A 26075-nucleotide genomic window follows, 5' to 3' on the forward strand; every position below is an offset into this window, starting at 1 on the left:
ATAAGATATAATATGTTTTCTGCAAAAAAGGGATAATTTGATCTCTTCTTTTCCAATTATTACTCCTTTAATTTCCTTCTCTTGTCTTATTGCTGTTGTACGAGTTTCAAGTACTATGTTAAAGAGGAGTGGAAATAGTAGATTGCCTTGTCTGGTTCTTGATTTCAATGGGAATGCTTCCAGTTTTTCTCTGTTTAGAACCATGTTGGCTGTGGGTTTGTTATATATGGCTTTAATTATGTTGACATATGTTCCCTCCAGTCCAATTCCCTCTAGGACTTTGAACATAAATGCATGTTGGATTTTGTCAAAGCCTTCTCTGCACCTATTGAGATGACCATGTGGTTCTTGTCTTTGAGCCCATTTATATGATTTATAATGTTTATTGACTTATGTATAGTGAACCATCCCACTTGATCATGGTGGGTGATCTTTTGGATGTGTGCCTGTATGCGGTTTTCAAGTATCTTGTTGAGAATTTTTGCATCTATGTCCATTAAGGATATGGGTCTATATTCTTTTTGTCGTTGTTGTTGTTTGTTTCTTTACTTGGCTTTGATGTTAGAGTGATGCTGGCTTCACAGAAGGAATTTGGAAGTTCTACCTCCATTTCTATCTTTTTGAATAAATTAAGTAGTATTGGATGTAGATCCTCTTTAAATGTCTGGTAGAATCTGTTTAAGCTGTTAATCTCTTTTTGGCTTAGTTTTGGTGGTTCCCATGCCTTTAGATACCCGTCCATTCCTTTTAGGTTTTCAAATTTAGTAGCATATAGGTTTTTAATGTTCTGGGTCTTTTTGCTGTCTGTTGTGATGTTTCCCCTTTCATCTCTGATTTTGTTAATTTTGAGGTGTTCTTTCTTTTGGTTAACTGGGCTAGCAGTCTGTCAATCTTATTTATGGTTTCAAAGAACCAGCTCTTGGATTTGTTGATTCTTTGTATTGTTTTCTTTGTTTCTATTTTATTAATTTCTGTTCTGATTTTTATTATTTCTTTCTTGTCTGCTGTGTTTCAATTTCATTTGTTGTTGCTTTTCAAGTGTCTTGAGTTGCAATGTTAAGTCATTTATTTGTGTTCTTTCTGATGTTTTTTTAATGTAGGCACTTAAAGCTATAAGCTGCCCTCTAAGGACTGCTTTCATTGTTTCCCAGAGCTTTTGTTGTTATATTGCCCTTTTCATTTAGTTCCAGGAACACTTTTATTTCTTTCTTAATTTGTCCTTTCTCCCATTCATTATTCAGGAGTGTGTTGTTTAATCTCTATGTGTTTATGTAGTTACTAGTGTTTCTTACAGTGTTGATTTTAAGCGTTATGGCATCACGGTCTGATAGAATGCATGGAATTATTTCAGTCTTTTTGTATTTTTTGAGGGTTTTTTTTTTTCTTCTGTGCTTCAAAATATGGTTGATTTTGGAGAAGGTTCCATGGGGCACTGAATAGAGAGTATATTCTTAGATACTTTGGCGGAATATTTGGCAGATATTTAAGTCCATTTGATATATGGTATATTTTAATTCAGATACTGTTCATTCTTTGTCCTGTTGACCTGTCTAATGGAGACAATTGGGTATTGAAGTCCCCTACTATTAATGATTTGGTATTAATCTGGGTCTTAAAGTCCTGTAGTACTGTTTTTATGAAGTTGGGTGCACCAGAGTTTGGTGAATATATGTTCATGATTGAAATATCTTCTTGGTTTATTGTTCCTTTGATCAGAATGAAGTGGCCTTCTTTGTCTTTTCTGATTAGTTTTAGTTTAAAGTCTATTTTATCAGGTATTAGAATTGTAATGCCTGCTTTTTTCTTAGTAACATTTGCTTAGTATATGTTTTTCCATCCTTTCACCTTAAGGTAATGCTTGTCCTTGAAAGTGAGATGAGTTTCTTGCGGGCAACAAAAAGATGGGTTTCATTTCTTAATCCATTCAACTAGTCTATGTCTTTTGACTGGGGAGTTCAGTTCATTGATATTTAAAGTTATTAATGAAAGATGTTTATTGAATCCTGTCTCTTTTTTTGTTTTTGTCTTTTTGAGACAGGGTCTTCTTGTAGCCCCAGCTATCCTGGAATTCACTGTGTAGACCAGGCTGGCTTCGAACTCACAAAGATCCACCTGCATCTGTCTCCCAAGTGCTGGGATTAAAGGTGTGTGCCACCACGCCCGGCAAATCCTGTCATTTTCATTTCTGTTCACATTCTTGTTATAGGTGTGCATTTCCACAGTTATATCTTCATTGCGTTTCTTTCTGTAACTGCTTGGGTATAGTCCTTGCTTTGTTTAGCTCTTTCTATTGCTTCAAGACTGAAGGGCTGGTTTTGTGGACATGAATTCTTTCAGCCTATTTATATCATGGAAGATTTTTCTTTCCCCTTCGACTATAATAGGCATTTTGGTAAAGTAATCTGGGCTGGCATCTGTGGTCATTTAAAACTGGGAATACTTTGGTCCAGGCTCTTCTGGCTTTCATAGTTTGCTCTGAAAAGTCAGCTGTAAATCTGATGGGTTTTCCTTTATACATGACTTGTTATTTTTCTTTTGCAGCTTTCAGTATTGTCTCTTTGTTCTGTAGTGTAGTGGCTTTTACTATATGTACCATAGAGAGTTTCTTTTCTGGTCCTGTGTATTTGGTGTTCTCTGTGCTTCTTGTATTTGTATGGACATGTCTTACTTCAGTTTTGGGAAATTTTCTTCTACAATCTTGTTGAAGATCTGGTTCCTACCATTATCTTGAGATTCTTCTCTTTCCTGTATGCCTACGATTAGTAAGTTTGGTCTTTTTATGGTGTCACACAATTCCTGCATATTCTATTCTTGTTTTCTTAAATTTTTCATAATCTTTGCTTAAGTGGTCTAATTCGTCCACTTTATCTTTCTGTCTTGATATTCTGTTTTCCATTTCATTCATCCCATTGGTGAGGCTTTCTCCTGTTGTTTTAAATTCTCTTACTGAGTGTTTTACTTCCTTCTTCATTTCAGCCTGGGTATTCTTCAATATTTCTAACTCTTGTGAATTCATTCAGATGTTTATCCCTATCTTCTTTCTCTTCTTTGATTTCTTTGTTTGTGTGTTCTTTAAATTCACTGAATTCTTTTATCATGTGTATAATTGTTCTTTTGAGTTCTATGTCCTGTGTTATCTCTGGGGGGTTCTCATTGTACTCCTCTAGAGGACCCATTGGTACTTGGTGGGGATATATTATTTTGATTTTTCACATTATTTTTTTCTCTGTGACTTTGAGATGTGAATATCTTTTGTAGTTTCTGATTCTTGTGTGAGACACAAGCCTTCCTTTGTTGTGTTTAGGTCTGTTTCTTTTTGTAAACTTTAGGGTTTACAACTGGGTGTGTTTGGTGGTTTACTTGTTGGGCATGAAAGGCTGGGTAGTCTGGGCTACAGGTTCTCTCTTTTGATTTTATTTTGGAGTCGACAAATCCTTTAGTCTTCACAAGTTCCCACAGAGGCCCAAGTCAGATAAGGATCAGATGCTCTAAGGTCTGGATCCCTCCAGGGAAGATGCTGCTCTCAGGAATTTGGGGGCTGGCATGGCCTGGGAGCAGGGCCCAGGAAAGATGCTGGTCTCAAGACGCAGGTGGCTGTGCCACCCAGGCATGCAAAGGGAGGTGGGGGCTGGACGAGGCCATGGGGGCTCCTGGAGACAACTGGGAGGAACTGGATTGGTCTGGATAGAGAATCAGGAAGCATTGGGGATTCTTGGTCCAGAAGGCAGTTAGGGGTCTGGGGTGCCAAGACAAGAAGTAGGCCAGTACCCAGGCTAGGAGGAGAGATGGGGTGCAGAACTGAGAGGGTGAATTAGGCTGCTGGAGTCAAGGCTCTGTGGGTGACCCGTGGGACCCACCCAGGAAAAATGCTAGCACCAGGAAGCTGGTGGCTGAGCCGAGCTGCCCAGGGAAGGGAAGGTAGGTGGAGGGCAGGACTAGGCCCAGAGTGCTCCTGGGGACCACATGGAGGAACTGGGGTCGTCTAATTGCAACAGATCAGGAAGCCCTGGGGACTCTGGGCCAAGAGGTCAACCCTGCTATCTGGGGTGCCAAGACAAGAAATGGGCCAGTACTCAGGCCAGGAGGAGAGATGGGGTGGGGGAGCTGGGAGGGTGAATGAGGCTGGGGGAGTCAAGGTGTGGTGGGTGCTGCTGGACTTACCCAGGAAAGATGCTGGCACCAGAAAGCCTGCAGCTGTGCAGCCCAGGGAAGCAAAGAGAGGTGGGGCAGGACCAGGCCCAAAGGGTTCCTGGGGACTGCAGGTAGGGATTGGGTTGGTCTGGATGCAAAGGATCAGGAAACAGTGAGGATTCTGGGCCTAGAGGTCAGTCCAGGAGCCTGAGGTGCCAAGATAAGAAATGGGCCAGTATCCAGGCTAGGAGGGGAACTGGGAGGGTGAATGAGGCTGAGGGAGTCAAGGCATGGTGGGTGCGGTGGTCCTCACCCAGGAAAGATGCTAGCACCAGGAACCTGGTGGCTGAGCTGCCCAGGGAAGCAAAGGGTGGTGGGGATGGGACCATGCCCTGAGGGCTGCTGGTGACTGCAGGGAGGAACTGTTGATATGGATGCAAAGGATCAGGAAGCAGTGGGCACTTTGGCCTGAGAGGTCAGCTCCGCTGTCTGGCGTGCCAAGACAGGAAATGGGCCATTACCCTGGCCAGGAGGAGAGATGGCATAGGGGAGCTGGGAGGGTGGATGAGGCTGGGGGAGTCAGGGTGTGGTGGGTGCCACTAGACTTAGGAAAGATGCCTGCACCAGGAAGCCTGTGGCTGTGCAGCCCCCTAGTGCTGTTTTTCAATCCAAACTGTATTTCTTTCTGCCCCATTTGCTCTCTTTCACTGTAGATCTGCATAATATTCAGCATTAATAGCCATGCCACTGTTTCTACATTAGGTTGTCTTGAAATTTCTTCCGCTAAAAAAATTAGTCCATTGCTTTTCAGCTTAACCTCAGGCAAGCTTTTTAGTGGTGGGCAGACTCCAGGCAAACTCTTTGTCAAAATATCCCAATTGCTGCTTAACCCCTTATTTCCCTCTGGAACTGCATTGTTCTCAGCACTACTTTCTTCCAAACACCTACTAGAATGGGCTGTTACGCTCTGCTTATAGCAGTCAACTGCTTTTCTAGCCCAAACTTCCACAGTCTTGCACATTTCTTCAAAACCCCACATGGTCAGGTTCTTCACAGCCAACAGCCCACTCTCTGGTACCAGTTACTGTACTAGTCACTTTTCTGTTGCTGTGATAGAAACACTGACCCAAGCAATTTATAGTAGGAAGAGTTCATTTGAGCTTACAGTTCCAGGGGAATTACAGTCCATCATGGCAGGGAGGCATGGTGGCAGAGGTGGCTGGAGGAGGAGTGGAAGCTAGGCTCTACGTCTTCCAGCAGGCACAGGAAATGAGAGCAACTGGAGATCTAGCAAGGCTTAAGAACTCTCTAAGCCCACCCACAGTAATGTGCTTCCTCCAGTATAGCCACACATTCTAAAACCTCCCACAGAAGCGCCACCATTTGGGACAAAATGTCCAAATACTTGGAGCCTATGGGGGACATATTCATTCAAGCCATCATAGTACACAAAGCAGAGCCAACCACCACCAGAATAGATAATGGAATGTGGCGTGTTCTTAACAATGGAGCATTACTCGGGAATAAGAGGAGGCACTAGAACATCAGACCGAAGAAGTAGAAGGCCAAACTTTGTATGCTTCCTGCTCTATGAAATGCACAGAAAAGATGAGTCTATGGAGAGCATATATTAATTGATACCCAGGCTGTGGGGTGAAAAGTCCCAGAGGATCTGTTTGAAATTGATGTATTCTGAAATTGAATTTTGGTGTGGTTGTACATTTGCTAAAAGTCACTGAATTAATATACTCACAATGGGTGAGTTTTAGGAAATGTAGATTATATCTCAATAAAGCCTTGAAACCAAGTGTGCTCCAAGACCAGTAGCAGCAGTGTTGCCGGTGATGTTAACAGTGAACATTCTCAGCTTCAGTGGAGTAGAAACTCTGAAGGTAGGGCCCAGCCATCTGTGTTTAAGCAAGCCTCCCAGCTGATTCCCATGCAGGCTGAAGCTTGAGAATTGCTATTCTAGAATCAAGACAATTAAATGGAGATGTGGGGAATGTGCTTTCTATGTATGTATATCCAGTCTACCCTCCTCTTATAGCTGCAGGAAAGGTTTGAATTAAGGGCTGTTCTAGTAGAGTTAAAGGAAATTATAGGGCAATGCAAGTAAAAATAAACTTCTTTCATGTTCTTGATATGTCCCCCCAAGAAGCTTTATGATTGTGATGTTTGTGTACCACATGTTAGTAAATTCCTATGTTCTTTCAGGCCTGAGTTAGCTAACGAACATAGCATAAACAGGTTCATTTGCCATAACAACAGTGGAAGTTTAGATCTTTGAAAGGAATTATTTCTCCTAAATATTTACACAGAGTAATATAGGCACGCTAGAAGTGTGCAGTGATCCCAGAAAAGTGAAGATTTGGCTATTGATAAAGAATGAATGGAGCAGCTGGCTGGATTGAGCAGTCATTCTCTCCTCCCCACACTGCATATTTTAAAGTCCAGTTAGAGTTGGGCTTGATTTAGGGTCGCTTTTAGATGTGGCATGTGCTTTTGGATTTATTTTTCAGTATTTTCTCCATTTGCCACAGAAATTCTAATGGTGGAGGCTGCTCCAGAGTGGGGCCTCGAGATCCTACTTGGATGGTGGTAGATGAAATTTGTAGCTAGGGCCTGGCTTGTCTTGGGAATCAGGGGAGGTGACTTTGATTTCCTCTGAAAGGAGGCTTAAGTTCTTTTCAGGGGAAGTAGAAGAGTTAGGGGTGGGATATGCCAGCTGTAAAGAGGGCCAAAAGGAGATGTGGGAACACGGTATGGAAATAATAAATGCAGTCATTTGTGGAATTGGATTGTGAAATGTGCTGTTTAGAAAAAATTATTGAAAAATGGAGTGTTCATTGTTATCTCTGAACTTTAAACTGTGCTGTTGTTGCTGGCAAAGTTTATCTGTTTCCTTATCTCAGTTATGCACCTCAATGATTTTCTGGGTTTTTAAATTTTTTGATTTATATTTTATGTGTATGAGTGTATTGCTTGCATGTGTCTAAGTGTACCCATGTCCTGCAGTGCCCATGGAGGCCAGAAGACCGTGTTGGATTCCCCTGGAACTGAAGTTAAGGATAGCTGTTAGCTGCCCTGTAGGTGCTGGGATTTGAACCCAGGTCTTCTGCAAGAGTAGCCAGTGCTCTTAACCACTGAGCCATCTCTCCAGCCCTTGTTTTGGTTTTTAAAGCATGGTCTCAGTATGCTGACATCAAACTCACTATGATCCTCCTGGCTCAGCCCCAAGAGTGCTGGGATTATAGGTGTGAGCCACAGTACCCAAGTCTGTTCCTCTCTGTTAAATTATTTTGCTCTTCACTCTCTTTGTCTTTGCTTCTCTGCTGAACATTTGTTTGGAGTTCAACTTTTGTTATTATTCTTTTCTAAAGCTTTTAATACTTAGTATTATGTTACTGGGCTTTTATTAGCAATATTTGAATATTATTTTCTCTGTTTGCCTAAGATTCTGATTGCTGTATTTGGATAGACAGTAAAGGAGAATGCTTTGGAGTAAGTTTCATTTTCTGAATGTCTTCAGCAGTCTGAATCCATCATATTTATTGGTGGACAAATTCTTATAGGTGCTGCAGTGGTAAATATTGTCAATGTGACGTGATCTAGAATCACCTAGGAGATGAGCCATATCTGTGAGGGATTATCTTGATCTGGTAAGTTGAGCTGAGAAGACCCACCCTAAAAGTGGGTGGCACCCTTCATTCCCTGGGCTTGGGTACTGGACTGCATAAATGGGAGGCTAGCTAGCAGGAGGATTACAGTTCTCTGTTCACTGGCTGCTGTGTATGTGACAAGCTGCCTCAGACTCCTGCTGCCAGGACTTCCCCTGCACGAAGGACCAGTCCCTCAAGCTGAGAGCCACAGTGTACCCTTTCTCACGTTGCTTTTGTCAGGATGTTTTTTTCATAGCAACAAGAAAAGTAACTTAGATATATTTAAACTTTGACACAAATTAAATAAAATAGGATTAGAAGAATGAATGAAGCTAACTTTCCCTTTTGGAGAAAAAAACAACAACTTTGTTTGCAGTTAATGAACGTTCAGTTTTATCTCTATAAAATTGCAGTTGAATAAATAGGAAAATGCAGATAACCCTTTGTATGAACAAGTGCAAATTGAGCACATAAGAACTGACAGTTTTAGTCAGGAGAATCCTACTTTGGGGTGTGTTGGGGGAATCCCAGGTAGGTGGACATGTTTTTCAGGTCAGTGCATTTCAAAGTGTTGACCAAGGATATTTTAATTATAAAGTTAGAGCAGCCTCCTCACCCTTCATAATTCTCTGCCCTCTGAGTTTTTGTGTTGTGTTAATGGTGAACCAGAAACATTTGTAGTAATGTGACAGTTTATTTTTCCTGTCCAGAATCCGTAGGGCCTTCGCCTATTGCTAGGTCTAAAACCACTGTGCATTTGGCCCAGTGGCCAGTCCTTAGTGGCATCATGTATTTTTTGTAACAACTGCATGTTGATCTCATAGATAGGGTAGGGGTAAAAGAAATGAAGGAAAGAAGAAGATGATGATGGGAAGGGAGAAAGAACCATTATGCTTACTATGGAAGGCCATGGAGAATGCTACTTTCTGTCCTGCCACTCTGTCCAATTGCTTCTACCTCAGAGGATGTTATTGATTTATAGATAGGAGACAAGCTCTCCATCTTCATCATCTTTCATTTTGCTGATTTGCTTTCCCCTATAGTGGCTTTTGACCCACCAATAGCAGTAGAAGATTTAAATGTAGTGTTGTAACATATCACGGGGCCTCATAGCAGCTCAGCAGCAGTAAGAATAGAAGTTTATGATACTGTATAGGACAGTTGGATTCTCTGCTTCAATACAGGCTTTGTTTTTCTTCCTTTTTTAAGATATTCATATTCTCTCTCTCTCTCTCTCTCTCTCTCTCTCTCTCTCTCTTCTCCCCCGCCCCCGTCCTCTCTCTCCCCCCCCCCTCTATCCCCTGGAATGGTGAGTGTAAGCCTCCTGATGTGGGCCACTGGGGACTAAACTCGAGCTCTGGAAGAGCAACAAGTGCTCTTATCCACTGAGCCATCAATTCAGCCCTGTTTGTTTTCCTTGAGATAGTGTCTTAGGTAACTTGGGCTGTCCTCCAACTCATAGAGTAGACTAGGCTGGCCTTGAACTCCTTGATCCTTTTGCTTCTACCTCCCAAGTATTGGGATGACAGGCATGAACACAGTGCCCTCCTTTTTGGGGGGGGGTGTCTTTTTAATATTTTTAAAACAGCACAAGATAGGTTACTATCTTTGAGGAACCCCAAACTCCAAACTCCAAATTAAAGTTTTACTTGGTAGTTGTTAATTTGGATCTGCCCTTTTTAGGTCTTTTTTTTCATCCATTGTGGTATGGGACGCTGAAGAAAAATTAGATGTTGTAGTTTGTTTCTCTGTTATTGTAATAAAATACGGACCAAAGGGCTGGAGAAATAGCTCGGTGGTTAAGAGCACTGATAACTCCTGCAGAGGACCTGGGTTCGATTCCCAGCACCTACATGGCTAACAGTGATTCATAACTCCAGTTCCAGGGAATCTGATGCCCTCTTCTGATCTCTGCAGGCATTGCACGACACAGGTGCACTTACACACCTGCAGGCAATACACTTAATACACATAAAATAAAAATAATAAAAATTGGAAAAAAAAAAACAGACCAAAACCAACTTGGGGAGGAAAGGGCTTAATTTCTTTCACCTTCAGCTTACAGTTCATCATGGAGAGGATCTAGAACATGAACTCAGGCAGGAACCTGGAGGCAAAAGCTGGGGTATGCTGCTTACTGGCTTGCTTCACTGGTCTGTACTCAGTCTGCTTTGTTATACAACTCAGGACCACCTCCCCAGGGGTGGCACCACCCACAGTGGGCTGGGCCCTCCCGCATTACTCCACAATCAAGAAAATGCTCATAGGCCAGTCTGATAAAGGTAATTCCCCAATTGAGGGTCCCTCTTCCCAGGTGTGTCAAGTTGATCATTGAAGCTATCCAATACACAAGGGTGTTCTGTTCTATTGAAATAGCTCTGTCGGTACCGTGTGATAGGATGTCCCACTGCGAGTACTTGGAGGTCTCATGGGAGGTAGACTTCAGCTCTGCCCAGGTTTATTATGGATCCTCTCTGTGATAACTGTACCATTGCTAAAGTTACTTTCTTAGGAAAATGGTCATGTTTTTAAAAAAATAGTGCTGAGACCTGTTCCAACTGTTAATTTAAAAGTTGCTTCTAACTTGCCTTCCACCAGATGGTGCTAGTGTTACATACCTAAAGGCAAATGTGCCAGTGCCTTGAAATACTGAAGTGCTGTTTTCTTCCTCTTTCTCTTTCGTCGTATTTTGCCGTTAATGCTAAATTCATACACATTCCTTTTCTGAAATACTTTTGAATGGATTCTCGTGTTTAATATTGTGAATAGTGAACCAAGTTGCGTCTTGGTGACCATGAAGGATGGCTTTGGAGATGGAAACTTGTGTTGTATGATAAGCACTTTGCTGTAGAGGTTTTCCTCATGCATTGCTCCCCATCTGGCCTGTATCTAAATCTGAAAACTTGAGCTTTCTGCTGTTACCTTTTATGTGACTATCAAAATATCATTCTTACAATGGCTTAAAGGTTGTATTTAGAGATCATTAGTAATGAAAGATGTTTGTTATTAGTTAATTGCTAGTTTAGGGAAAAAATGTGTATTTTTGTAACTTTTGGTCCAATGTTTTACTCCCACCAACTTCTACAGTTCAATATCTTGCCAGTGTTTGATTTTGGTGTCCTGTTTTTTGTTTGTTTGTTTTTTTTTTTTTAAAAACTTTATTCCTGTTCATCAGCAGACTATCCCTGTTTTTGTTGTCCTTGATGATGATTTTGTTTGGTTAGTTGGCTGCTGTTTTGAGATGTGGTCTCCCTCATAGCCTAGCTGGCCGTGAACTTGTGATCTTCCTGCCTTAGCCTTCCTGTGCTGGACTTACAGGTATGCACTACCATACCCCAGTAGATTATCTTAATTTTTTTTAACACTAACCCTAACTCTGACCCCTATCTTAATTTTTAAAATGATAAAGTAATGTTCATTTGAGACTCCCTGAAATGATAAGCCCCTTTAAATAAAGGAATTTAAAACAGCTTAGCTGTACCCTTTTAAGCATTAAGACCCAGAGCCCCTTCTGTTTATAGCGGTTTGAGTTTGGGGCTTATTACCTACCCTTAAAATATAAGCAGTAATCTATTTATACGTCACACTAGATTAATTTATGTGTAGATGAAAGAATTAAAATATTTTGGTTAATATTTTAATGCTTTCTATTATTCATTGAGACTAATGAACTCACTTAACTTCTCTATGAATACTTCCAATCTGAAAAGTTGGAAGGGCTGCTTTTAGACAAATTATTTTTAAGACTTTAGTGAAAGGAGCTAGCCTTTCAGCATAGTAGCTGTTCAGCAGTGTTGTTTTGTTTTTTGTACACAAAAAAGAAGTAATCCCAATAGAGTTTTATGAAGACTTAGAAACACACCAGTGTGTATTAGTATGGGAATCCTGTCCTGGCAGATTTTTTTTGATACTCACTTACTGTTTTTATTTGAGTAAAATTTTTAAATTAAATTCTTCTGGTAGCATAAGGCAGTAAATAATTTATTTCAAAATCAAGGGAAACAGTAATGCTATTTTCATATTTGGAAAATGGAGAGAGAGAGAGAGAGAGAGAGAGAGAGAGAGAGAGATTTAAAGCCACTAATGTCTCCACCCTTTTGTGGGTGAGATTTATCATGACAAAACAGGAGGGGACAGACAGGGGATCTTTTATCCTTTGCACTGTGTGCTATAGAAAGGAATGGAGAGAGAGAGAGAGAGAGAGAGAGAGAGAGAGAGAGAGAGAGAGAGAGAGAGAGAATTGTGCAGAAGCTCCATGTAGCCTTTCAAATAAATGTGAAAACAGTAACTTCAAGAAAAATTAAGCAAGCAAATAAAAAATTTCACATTCCCATCTCAGTTTAGTAAAGAACAAAGTGAAGGCGCCATGTTCTCTTACCGTCTGAATGGTAACGACACAAGTACTTACAAACTTGGCTTTATCAGCATGCAGTCTACTTTAGTAGAATTGCGGAGATATCAATTCTGAAACTTAAATGTATCTTTAAAAAATATGATCAATTTTTAATTTATGATGAATTTTACATAAAACTATCATTGAATTTTACTTGAGGAAGCAAAATGCAGCATTTTTATTTACAGAGTTTTGGGGCACTTTAGTGAACTGAAAGGAAATGTTTCTGTGTTGTGGGTGCTTTTGAAGATGTGGTTTGATTTTTTTTTTAACATAAAAAGACCCAGAAGATCCCCCAAATAATGCTTAAAATGTTTCTGAAATTATCATTTTAATTCTAGAGAATTAGTGTATGAACCTAATAGATCTGGTAAAATGTAGCTCCAACATTAGCTTCTGAAATATACCGTTGTATATTTCAAGCTCAAGACCTTCGATCCTGATTTAGTTGCTTGTCTTAGCTGTGCTGGTGAAGGACCTTTAGAACACTAAGAGATTCTTCAAGCATTTTTAGCTACAACTTCATCACTTAAAATCTCCTCAAATACTAAGTTCTGGTTTGTCCTGTTTGTTTTTTTGGTCAAGTATACAAAATAATCAAATTGCTATGATTTTGAGGCTAGTTTATAATAAAGAGAAATTTACTTTTTAAATGTAATACTAACTATTGCATATGAAACTTTTACAAAGTTCACTTTTGTTTTATTCAGTATATTACAGATCATTGGGATAATCCCTTGTAGTTGATTGGGAAACTTGCCATTAAATAGAAAGTGCCTTACTGCTGAATATCTGTCATTGAACTCTAAACAGGAATGAAAAGGTGGGAAGAGGAGCGTTACAGCTTTTGTTCTTGGCAAGTTCTCCTGGGGAAAAAATCATCTCCACTCTGTATTTAATTCTTGCCACATACACTTCTTAGTTCCTTACATGTTTTACACTGATGTAATCCGTCTTGAAGTTTTTTTTGTTCATTTGGATTATTTAAGCTTTCTGATCTATGATTAGTGTTGACCTGTTTATTGGACCTATACTATTCAGTAAGTATGGCATATGAAATTTTCTACATTTTGTATTGATTTAATACTAATGTTAATCTAAAATCTTTAGGTGCAATGTGTCACATCTGTTTTGTATTCCTCTGTTTAAAGAAGTGGCAGTGTGGAATTTGGAAGACTATTTATTATCTGAGTGGGTTTTTTTGTAACAGTTTCCCTCAGTTTATTGAGAATTATAACCTCTGAGAGACAGTGAATCACCCAACAAATTCTCAGGTACCCAACTACTAAAGGCTACAGTTAATTAAAATTTTAACTTCCCTTCATTTAAATTCCCTTCTTTTAAATAGTCATAACTTTGGAAGTTTCTGGAAATAATAGAAAATAAAATTGTGGTGAGATTTTTAAAAAATATTCTTTTAAAAATATTATTGAATTTTTGAGAATTTCCTATAAATGTATTTGATGGTCTTCAGACCCCTCCCCTGTCTGCACTCCCCTTGTTACTTCCCACCCAGTTTCGTGTCCTCAGTGATTTTTATTAAAGGCCTATCCAGTCGAAGCCTGAATTTACTCCAGATTGTTTTAGAAAGGGCTTCATTAGCTTGAATGTTGATTTGTGTTGAAATAGAATTTTTATAGCTGGTTGCTAAATATTCTTATCCTGTGGTAATGTTTCATAACCTTTTTGGAGGTCGTGAATTTCTTTAAGTAACCAGTGATAGCTAGAATCCATTTTTTTAGGGCAGCGTTTGCATGAACACAAACATTTTGTGTGTTATTTTAAATAAGCCTGCTTCTCCCTGGCTAGTAGTCCAAAGGCTCTGGGTTCAGAAGCTGCTGCTCTGAAATGGGAAAATGACTTCTAGCGTGCTACTTTTTCAGCTTGTTACTTTGCCATACTAATAGTTACCACTTTGTTTTTAAAAGGTTTTTTAAATTTAGAATGTATGGACATGCCATAGCATGCCTGTGGGGGGTCTAAGGACAACTTCAGAAGTCAGTTCTCTCCTTCCACTCTCCACTGTGGGTTCCAGGGATTGAACTCAGGTCCTCATACTTGGTGGCAAGCATTTTACCTGCTTAGCCATTTAGCTGGTGTGTGTTTCCTTCATTTTATTTACGTATTATTGTTGTTATTATTATTGTGTGTGTGTGTGTGTGTTGTATCTGGTACCATTTTTTAAAATTAGCTTCTCAATTGTTGTCTGGAACTTCCTGATCATTATGTAGTAAAAGATGAGAATAATATTACTTTTGGGGGGAAAAGTACAATTTACTTTTATTTTAAACTTGGTCCCTGAAATTATACGTTTGATCTTCTTCTAAGGATACTTATGAAAATGAAGCTCATTCATCTTTGATAAAGACACCAGAAGAGAGATAGGAGTTCTTATGGATCTGTTGTCAAAGTGGCTCTAGAGAAGATGTTGCACTTGTGGTTTGGCACAAAAACTAGGTTATCACAGTCATGAAAGCTGTGCAGTTAGTTAGCAGTTATTCACTCGTGGTGGTCAAGAGCTCTTGCTTGGGGATCAGGCTGGTTAGGATCCAAATCTAGCTCAGCTGCTTGTCAGCCATAACCTTGAGTACGTTGCCTGCCTATAAAACAGGACCTAATCCGCTAATTATGGTAATTTCTGTAGTTTGCACTGTTGCCTCTTACACTGTCCTGTTGGTGGCAAAGCTGTGCTTTTCAGTTGCAGTGCTCCTTTTTCCCAATGTCAGACTCTAAAATAATCTTCTCAATTCAATTAAGAGTCTTCCACATTTTATTTCTGTGTTTGATTTTTACCACAGGGCAAATGTTAAAACCTATCCAGAAAGTTTATCTCAGACGATTGAAGCAGATTTTGAGGAGCTTGGAAGGAGAGAAGTTGCCAAAAGTGAAATCAAAATTGAGTACTAACATGTTTGTCTTCAATCTTCACACCTAGATGTGATAGAGCCAAAAGGCTTGTGATGCTTAAGAGTAGATAGCCTTTCTTTGAGTGTTAAGTTGTAAAGGAGAACTCCAATTTTAAATGTTTGATGAACCACATGAATGTCAACCATCATACAAATGTCATCTATAAGAATGTTCTCATTGTGGATTGTGAAGTGTTTGGAGCCACAGAAGAAAGGAAAAAGGATAATTTATGTGATGTTTTGATTAAATAAATGATGTATGGAGTGCTTTAGTACCTGCCTGAAGTGAAAGTCTTCAAGTTTACTGAAAGGATGATGCCAGACCCTCCTGAAAGGAAGTGGAGTGATTGCCTGTCTGATCTTTTTTTCTCCATGTGTGGTAGTTAATCATAACTAGGTAATAATAGTAACAGTGTTTATGGCAATGGTGTTTTGGTGCCTATTACCCCTCACACATATTACTGTATACTTCCCAAAATGCTTAGGGTGATTAATTCAAATGGGAATTATAACTGTTAGTCAAGAATGCATTCTAAACACAGGAGAAGCTAAGTAGATTCTGGTAGTTTTGCAGTTGGCATCACAGGAAAGTATTCATTGTGCTCATCTATAAGCTGTCTCTTGTTACTGGTGACAGAGAAAATAACAGAATGAATTCATCATGGATTTAAACCTATGTGCTTACTCTGTAGAAAAGCAGAAATACGTGACTTAACCTTAACTTTCTGTGATGGAATAATAGATACTGTAGGTGTCACTGAGATCAGAGGAGAGCACTTTGCCTTGCTAGTCTTCATTATAATACTTAGTTTCATTCATTTATTTTCTTTGACCACATATAGCGTTTGGAAAATAATGTTCCCGCTTTTCTTTCTTCTCAGTATCGTCAGTGAAGCAGGAGCCTCTATCTACAGCGTCAGCCCTGAGGCTAACAAAGAGATGCCTGGGCTGGATCCTAACCTCAGAAGTGCAGGTGAGAAGCTGTGGCCCATCAGCAAGCCTCGAATTTTGATATTTGGGATTTTTATATGTGGCAAGCTAAGTATCTTAAGTATCCATGAAAATGTAAAAGCTCTGTCTTATGTATGAAAATTGACACTTTAGAAAGTTATTAATTAAACTAATCCTAGTAATTATGAAAAAGAGGAAGAATGCTCTTGTGATTTTTAAATACCACATAGTACTCTAGAGAATGCTGAAAAATTAATATAGAAAGTCTTAAAATTAAAGGCCAGAGTTCAATAATAAAAACAATAGAATACTCTAAGGTCTTCTGTTTTTATTACTATAAAATTATTATACATTTTGTTGGCCATAAGTACCATAGAAACATAAAAAAATTGTAGTTCCAGGGAGTGAACATATGTAGACTTTAGTTTATTGCTAAGTGCTTGACAATTTAATATTCTCTCTCAGCAGTAATTGAGGGTGTCAGGAGATGCTACATTGTTTTTAAAAGCCTGTTATTATTTTAGTTCTATTTGATTTCTTTGAGGTCTAGGGTATGGAATAGTTAAATTCTTATATTTGAAGAAACCACAAATTCTTAGATACATCTAGGGGATGCAGTTGGTCTAAGTAGAATATTAGATCTAGACTGAGCATCTTTCTGTGTAGTGGAGGATGTCTCAGTTATTTTCTTAGTGATGGATGTTTTAATTTTTGCTCTTAGGTAATTTCACAGGCTATTTTTGAACTCTTTGCCTGGAGATATATTTTTGAAAAGTTTTGTATTAGTCTAAAGCTAAAAATTTATTTTCTTCCTTTTTGTTTCTTAAACATCCAGAAGTCCCTGTGGCATCCCTTTTGGTTATTTGTCGCATAAGGCAATCTCCTGACTAGACTATCTTCTTAAACTCAAGTCTTGTTTCCCCCATCACAGCAGCTCAGCCCGGTTCTCCCTTCTTCCCTTGCACTCATTTGGTGCTTGCCTTGAAACTGCTAGTGATGATCATGATAAGAGGGGTAGTCATCAGAGTGGGGATCACCAATCCTGATCTTTTTTTACTCAGTGTGTATGAAGCACTGTGTTAGATACATGCCGTTATCTTCACAACTGCTCTGTGGGACATTATTATTATTCCTACTTTATAGATGAAGAAACTAAGGCCCAAAGAAGCCATGTATTCTGTGAGTGTCTTTAATATTTATGTATATAATATTTAAAAGAAATATTTTCTTTTCTAAAAATAATGAAAGAACTTCCTAAGTTAGCTTTGAAAGGGTATCTTCCAACAGAACGTTGCCGTAGTTTCTGGGAGGCAGCAGTCCCTCACGCTTCCCAGTGTTAGGGAGACTGCTGCTTCTTCCTAATCACATCCCATGTGGGCACATAAGTGTCACAGAACTGTAGGTGAAGCCAGATTACAACATTCCAAGAAGACCCTATGAAGACAGAACTGACAAGGCAGCCACTGTCTGGCTCTAATTACTGATGTCAGAGTGTAGCTAGCTGTGTTTTCAGTCTGTGATTCACTGCAGGCGTGCCTTCCTTCTCGCTCAACTTGATCCTGTGTGGCAGTGATGGTCTTTAATATATGCCACCTCAGAACATCTACCTAGACAATTGAGTCTTCAAAGTCTAGTCTGAAGACAAATATTCAAAGAAGCTGGAGTCTCCCATCTTGGTTCCTAGGGCCTACTTTTTTTTTCAAGTTTTATTTCTGCCTGGCATCTTCCTGGTGATTAATGCCTAAGATGACTTCATATTTGATTTCAGACCTCAGACCCTAGAAATGTAGACTTTACCTGGTATAGTTTATATGTGGTTTCTCTCCAGGTTAATGTGATAGAAGTTTGTTCCCTGGTGTGGCAATGTTGATAGATGATAAAACCCAAAAGAGGAAAGGGTCTGCTCTTGGGAATTTGGATCATGAAGATATTATTCTCTGAAGGGGTAAAGACTAGTCTTTTGGAGTGAGTTAGTTTTCATAAGAGTTCATTGTTATAAAGCATGGCCACCCCATGTGTTTTGCCCTTTCTGCATATGACTTTTTCTCTTTCTTCCATGTTGTGATCCATTCAACCCTAACCAAATGGACGAGGCTAGTCAATCTTAGCCTTTCTACCTTTACAACTATAAATTGAATAGACTTCTTTTTTAAGTACATTGCCCAGTGCCAGGATTTTTGTTACAGCAACAGAAAAAGCTTTGATGTAAATCTTCTATAAGTTTGCTATGTTAAAATATAAGAGAATTGTAATGTTCATACAAACACTAAACATATATATGAAATGACCTTCACATTACTACATCTCCTTAGCTAGTTTATCTGCTTATTGAAAACAGATGTTGCCTTTATCATACGTGCTTATATCTCCCACAGTAAATACTTTGCATATGAGAAGCATTCAAATTGAATTGGTAGGAGTAGATGGATTATAATAAAAACACCAAAGATTTCTAGTTAAGATAGGGGATTGAATATGCTTTATTCTTTCCCTTCCTACTAAAATCCTAAAAAACAACATTTTAAGACAGAAACGTGAGAGAATGAAGGAATACACCCACAAGGACAAAGAGAATGGGAGAAGAGAGAGCAGCAACAGCTTTGCAACTGGGAGCCAGATGAGTAAGGGAACCAGGCAGCGTGAAAAAGTTGGATCCTAAGAGAGCATTGTAGTAAACACTGAACAACAGATTGTGGAATCCTTGCGGATTTAGGAGGTGACCTGAAGCCCCTTTGGAAGTCTGTTAAGAGTGGGGCTAAAGAACAAGCACTGGTTGAAAGTCTGTTTAAAAAGTCACGAGACTAATTAAAACATAGATTCCTGTATGATCTGGCAGCTACACTCCTAGGTATGTTCTCAGCCATGGAACAGAGGAGTTCAATCAAGTACTTGCAGAGACTCAGCTACACTAGTCACAGTGTATACATTTACAAAACCAGGAAACAACCCAGTGTCCATCAACAGATAAATTCATTATTTCCCTACAGTAGAATACTCTTCAGCTGTAAAAAGGTGGAAGTACTGAAACATGAAAGGATGGAGCTTAAAAACATTAAAGCAAGTAAAAAGAGCCAGTCCCAAAAGATACATGCTGTGTGGTGGTATTGATGGGAAATTTGTAGGACAGGTAGGTCCATAGGCAGACAGCCAGTTGTCAGGGACTAGGGAAAGACAGGAATGGAGAATGACTGCTAAATGTGTTCAGGGTTTGTAATGAATTAAAATGTAAGCTGCACTGCTTCTGTACTTTATTTAAAATGGTCAGTTGTTAGCATGGTGTGTGGCACAGGCCTTTAATCCCAGTACTCCAGAGGCAGAGGCAGGTGGATCTCTGTGAGATCAAGGCCAGCCTGGTCTCCATAGTAAGTTCCAGGCCAGTGGTGGTTATAGGGAGACCCTGTCTCAAAAAGACCAAAAAAGAAAAAAAGGCTAGTTGTTGTTTAGTGAATTATATTTCAATCAGGTGGCAGCACTGAGTCCTCTGCTTTCATGTAGTATAACTGCTTTTGTTGTTCTATATCTGTAGGAGAATGTGGACTTAATCTCTGGGAGGGTTATATGGAAAGTTCCCACAATGACAGACTCAGCCTAAAGTTAAAATGTTTGGTGGGGGGAGGAGGGGGAGTCCCTGTTGCAAGCAAGGGGAGCTATGCAAATATTCACATGTTATTTGGAGACTGAAGAGGAGCAGAGCTTTCCTGCAGATTATTGGCTTTGACTAGCATCCCACAAGCCAGGATCATGGCTTCACAAAGAACGGGAGTGCCTTTGTTATACCCTTACCTTTGGGCAAGGCACTATAGTCAGCTTTTTTAGAACTCCACCCCTGGTGGACAGTAAGGAATCACCTCATGTGTAAGGAAAACTTGCACTGAAGATCCTTCCCAGAATACACTGGAAGAAGGAAAGCAGCTTGGAGGAAATAAAGATGATACACGAGAAATTTTTAAAAGTTAAATTTCTCAGAAAAATACATTTTCATCATTTATGGGATGGGGCGTGAATACACACACGCATTTAAAAAATGTTTTACTTATTTTTATTCCTCTCATCTATATTTATTTTTATTTTATGTGTATGAATGTTTTGCCTGCATGTATGAAAGTGCACCTGTGTCATGCAATGCTCATGGAGGCTAGAGGAGGCTTCTGATCCTCTGGAACTAGACTTAATGATCGGTTGTAAGCCACCATATGGGTGCTGGGAATTGAACTCGAGTCCTCTGCAAGAGCAGCCAGTGTTCTTAACTGCTGAGCCATCTCTCCAGCCCTGTGTGATATTTTTGTTGTTGTTGTTTGGTTGGTTTTTGTCAAGGTCTCACTGTGTATCCTGGCTTGAAACTTTGGATCTTCTTCCGCAGTCCTGGGATATAGGCATGTATAACCACAACCAGCTTAGAGCTCTGTTTACAAAAAGTGAAATCTTACCTTTTTTAGAATTTTGAAAAACTCATGCTAGTTGGGCAGCCACCACTGTCATCAGAGTCAAGCTATAGAATCATTTCATCAGGTTGTAGAATCATTAGCTTCTTGTCCACAAATGTAGAGACTTTTCTCTATCTTCCTTCTGATGCCAACAGAAGGAATAAAATGAGATGACTGTTGAGCTTTCAGCAATAAATATCTCTGTTTGATAGTGTTAGGTAACATAAAACAAAGTTTAAAGAGTACTGTTTAGTGGAGTCTTTTAGGCTATAATTTGATTTATTCTATGAGTTTTAGGAGTCTTGATATTTCTCAGAACTAAAAATCTCAAATTCCTGTAACCCTTTTTTTATTTGGGCATAAGACATGTTGTGAAGGAAAGGAAATGTTACTTTCTAGGTTACTGCCTGTGGGCATGCAGATTTTTAACCAAGCACTTCAGGTTAGCCTTCCATAGGAGGAAGGTGTGTTTTGCTTATCTTTTAAGGCTAGTGGTCTTCACTAACCCTGTCCTCTCCCTCCGTTTCTCTAATGCTTAACTTTTTATCTCAGTATCCCTAATTATCTTCCTTTATACAAGGTCACATTAATATTTTAAAAATTATCATTTATTAAAAATGAAAGCCACATATATACTTCCTTTTTGTCTTTTTATTGGACTGTCTAGTCTATCACAGTGCAAAAACCCAGTTTGATACCTTATAATAGGACTTATTTAATCTTTACTTTTTGCTATTTTGGATAGGGTCTCCCTCTGTAGCCCAGACTACCCTCAAAGACATTACAGTCCTCCTGCCTCATCCTCCCAAGGGCTAGAATTACAGGTGTGAGCCATAATAGCACTTTCTCTATGCATTTTTCCCCTCCAAATAATTTACAATAGTAAATATTTGTAATGCTACAGCAAAGTATTGATGACATGTGAGCATAATAGTACTTGGCATACATTTGGATGTACTGCATTCAAGTATATAAACCTCACATACATATAGTTTACATAGCATAAAATTTATCTTTATAAGTCTACAAGTCAGTAGTGTAGCCATGGTTGTCCAGCTGACATCACAGTCCAATTTTTAAAAAAAGATTTATTTTTATGTGTGTATTTTGCCTGCTTGTATGTAAGTGCACCATGTGCGCATGCCTGGTGTCTGTGGAGGCCAGAAGAGGGCATCAGGGGCATGGAGAGATGGCTCAGGAGTTAAGAGCACTGGTCTTACAGAGGACCTAGATTTGTACTCGGCATCCACAAAGAGGGTAACAACCATCCATAACTCCTGTTCCGGGGGATCCAACACCCTCTTCTGACCTCTGCAGGCACTGCACACATGTGGTACACTTATATACAATGCAGGCTAAATACTCATACACATAAAATAAAAATAAACTTTAAATTAAAAAAAAAAAAGAAACATAGGAGGGCTTTACATCTCTTGATTCCTTAGAACTGGAGTTGGAGACAGCGGGTGCTGGGAACAGAACCCGGATCCTCTTTAAGTGCAGCAAGTACTCTTAACTGCTGAGCCATCTCTCCAGCTCCACCACAGTTCTTTTAAGCAACTCTGTTGACTCAGAAAGAAACCCACACCCAGTATCAGTCACTTCCATTCCTCTCCCCTGGCAAATGCTGCTCTCTTGTTCTAGGGCTTTGGACATTTTGTATAAGTTTTATCAATGTGTGCTCTTTTGTAACTGCCTTTTCACCTTTGTCTATCCATGCTGAGTGTGTAAGCGTTTCATTCCTTTTTATCGCCAATTAATATTCTATTGTTCATTCACCAGTTGGTAGATATTTGGGCTGTTATGATTAAAGCTAATATGAAATTCCTGTATAAGATCTTATGTAGCCATAGGTTTCTATTTCCTCTTAAATAATGTATTCATGAGTAAAATTTGAGGGCATATAGTAACTGTGTTTATTGTTTCCCTGAAATCTTTTACTTGTATAGTCTTCTCATTGTTCTGTGCATGTGCCGTGTGTGTGTGTGTGTGTGTGTGTGTGTGTGTGTGTGTAAATCAGAGCACATTCATGTATGTGAACATGGGTGCATGCATGTCATAGCACTTTTGTAGAATTCAGAAGACACCCTTGGGAGTCCATCCTCCACCTTGTGTGAGGCAGGGTCTTGCTGCCACTGTGTATGCCAGCCTGCTGGCTCACGAGTTTCTCCTGTCTTCACTTCACATCTCTTTGTAGGTGTACTGCAATTACAGATGTCACAACTGCATGTCCAGCTTTTACATGGGTTCTTGAGACTCAGACTCATGTCTCACTCACTTGCATGGCAAGTCCTTTCCTCACTAGGCCATCTCCCCAGCCCATCATTATTTTTATTTCCTACTGTTTATACTTTTCTTTTCCATCTCTTAATTCTCTTGATCAGCCATACAGTTAACTCTTTTTCTGACCTCCTCTTGGTCTCTTGCTTCCAGAAGTCTGATGTGGGCCCTTTATCCTCAGCCTGGAGCTTGGCATTATTCTTGTGGCCCAAAGAACTCAGTCTTGGTTGTTTTGCCCAAAGAAAATCAGCTCCATCTTCTCCCCAAAGCTCTGACACAGGACTTTTCTTTCCTTTTTAATATTTTTGTTCTTTGAGACAGGGTCTCCTCATAGCCCCAGCTGGCCTGGAACTCACTATATAGACCAGGCTGGCCTTGAACTCACAGACATCCACTTGCCTCTGCCTCCGGAGTGCACCACCAATGGGCCCTGCTGCGGACATAGGGACTTCTAAATTTTGTATTAAACAGTGCTCATCTCTTTGTCCTCACACCACCTCTTTTGTGCTTGGGCATTGATACCATACAGAGAGAAGAGGGGGAAATACAGACTCTAGAAACATTAGTTTCTAGCTAGGCTGTTTACTAGAGACAATGTAGCTCCACAAGCTCTTACTGTAGAATTCATGTCTCCTGGGAACCAGAATTTCAGTTGTTCTTTTGTGTTTAGTAATATTAGAGTGGAAAAGGGAACAAGGGGGTTAGCTATGTAGAAAACAATTTAAAACCCTCTTGTATATTTAAGAAATTTGAAAATATAAGAATCTACCCACACTTACCAAACTATCAAACTTCCCTAACCAGTTTTTGTTGTTTATGTTTTCATAATGTGGATTTTCCAGTGACAGTAGATTAGAGATTGCTCATCATGTGTATCCTTTTATTGAATTTCTAATACTGCTGCCAATATATTAAATTTCCTCATGCTTACATTCATATGAATTGAGATGTCTTTTCTGCTTTATATAAATCAAGTTAGATGTGAAGTTTTATGAATATTTGGTTTAAAAATGACAAATAATAAATGAGTAAAAATCATGATATAGATAAAGGAATGTTCGAAGTTGACTTCAGTTTTCTTGGTCATGGACTGCGATCCTTGGTGATGTAAAGACATGATTAGAACTGTGTGTTAGAGCCCTGTCTCAAAAATAATAAAGATTGCCTGAGAGTCCTGCTGACATAATCCTGAAATCTTGCATTCCCTTTTTGCATGGAAGAGGAAAGAGAGAATGCTTTGAAAATTAATTAAATTGTTGATCTTTGGAGCTGGGCATAAGAGGGGTAGGATTAAGTGTTCACATCATGAGAACTAACCTAAGTAGTTATCTGAGTACTGCTTTTCACGTTAAGTCATATTTGTTTTCTGATTCTGTTTCTTCAGTTTCCATAGCAAGGCGTGTTCAAGATCCATTAGCTGAGCTAGTGAAAATTGAGCCGAAGCACATTGGAGTTGGAATGTACCAGGTAAAGCACTGTGGATCATTTGATTCTTAAAAGCCATCAATACAAAGCACATGGTCAAACATGGCATTGCAATTGACTGTTACTGGAAGTAAATTTCCAATTTCAAATGTTATACAATTTGTAGGGAAGATAGTTTTAAACTGTTATAGAAGGGGGATATTCTTTTTGTTTTTTTTTTCCTTGTATTAATAATTTTGATCAGGTCTTTAAATTGGCTGTAGTCATATTTAAAGTCTATTAAAACATTAGGTCAGGCTAACAACTTAGTTTGGAGAGGCTGTCTTCTCAACAGTGTATAGAAGTGGAGGAAGTGTGGACCATGGGGCAGTGTGGCTCTGTGTAAACCAGTATGAACTCCTGCTCCTTAATGATGTTTAAGGAGAAGCCTGTGGTATTTACTGTGAACTTTTCCCCAATTTCCATTCCTGTGTTGTCATTGTAATTAGTTTTTGGTTTTTACTGAAAATAGACTAAAATTTTCAAGTCGTTACAATGGTCATCACCGTCATTGTAGTTTTTGTTGCTGTATTTCAACTCTTGAGTTTGTATGTATGTACTGAGTGATTGAGGACAGCAGTACACCTTGGCAGAGTGGATCCACAATGATAGAAGGAGCTTATGACCTATGGAGTTGTTTCTGGGAAGATTAGGTTAAAAGTATTTTCCTCTTTGATGAAACTCTTTCTTAAGCTGACTATGTGATACATGCTTGAACTCCTAGCTGCTCAGGAGGCTGAGGAGGAGGATCACTTGAATTCATGAGTTTGAGACCTGCTTGGGCAATGTAGCAAGACTTTGTCCCTTTCCCATCTTCATCCCCTAAATTGTCCTTTTTGGGTTTTTTTGTTTTGTTTTTTAGACAGGGTTTTACTCTGTAGCCTAGACTGGCCTAAAATTGACTATGTAGTCGAATGACCTAAAGTTATGGCAGTCTTCCTGCCTCAGTTTCCCAAGTGCTGGGAATACAAGCATGAGCCACCTTAGATCTAGAATACATTGTTTCCCTGTATAATTTTCATGGGATTTGAGTAATGTCCTTTTATTCTTCTTTCTAAGGGAGTCATATTTTAAGCCATGGTGTCTGTGATTACTAGAAATGGAAGAAACTCCAGAAATCATTCAGCCACACACCATCATCTGACTGGGGGTTAGGGGTGGGGTTAGGAATTTTTACCTTTGATCACACAGTGGCAAAGGTTAGATTAACATGTCTTCTACTGAGACTTGACTAAATATTCTCAATTTATAGTAAGTTGGCCTGAGAGCCATTCAGTTCTGTGATATTTAATGCTGATTAGATTGAGAGATGCCTGAGAGTTTATAATGGGTCTTGGATATATCTGTGAGGGCATTTTCAGAGAGGATTAGCTAAAGGGAAAAGACTCACTCTGAACATGGGTGGCACCACCTAATAGATGAGAGGGTCTCAGATGGAGTGAAAGGGGAAGCAGGGGTAAGCCAGCTAGCACAGGTATGCTGCTCTCTGCTTCCTGACCACCATGAGGTGAGCTACTCTGCTCTATCACACCTCCTGCTAGGATGGACTGAAACCTTGAGCCAAATGAATCCTTCTCTTAGGTGGCTTTGCTCGGTATTTTGTTACAGTAACAAAAGCCTGACTAGCACAAGATGTTTAACTGAGCTTGCTCATTTGTAAAGATAGTTATTAAGGGATCTATTTAACAGTAGATAGAAATGTCTGGTATCTAAAGAGTGTAACCTAGCAGTTTTATGACATAGTTAATTGTGAGTGGAATTATAGTTATGTTAATTTAAGATGAGTTTTGGAACATCTTAAGGTAGTAGATTAAGGAAAAGAGAAATATTTCAGATTTATAGAACCCAGGAAGCCTAATAGATCTTT

General features: G+C 39.3%; 1 protein-coding gene across 2 annotated transcripts in view; it reads left to right on the top strand.

The window, feature by feature from the left end:
• Srbd1 (S1 RNA binding domain 1) overlaps positions 1–26075 on the top strand; it is a 209274-nt gene that overhangs the window by 106414 nt on the left and 76785 nt on the right. For both annotated transcript variants that reach the window (XM_008823071.3, XM_029558632.1), the window contains exons 15-16: positions 15971–16062; positions 24129–24211. In XM_008823071.3, the coding sequence (XP_008821293.1) occupies positions 15971–16062; positions 24129–24211 (175 nt within the window). The remainder of the gene's footprint in view (positions 1–15970; positions 16063–24128; positions 24212–26075) is intronic.

The sequence above is a fragment of the Nannospalax galili genome, unplaced genomic scaffold (genome assembly GCF_000622305.1).
Source record: "Nannospalax galili isolate Female #2095 unplaced genomic scaffold, S.galili_v1.0 scaffold286, whole genome shotgun sequence".
NCBI classification, from domain to species: Eukaryota; Metazoa; Chordata; class Mammalia; order Rodentia; family Spalacidae; genus Nannospalax; species Nannospalax galili.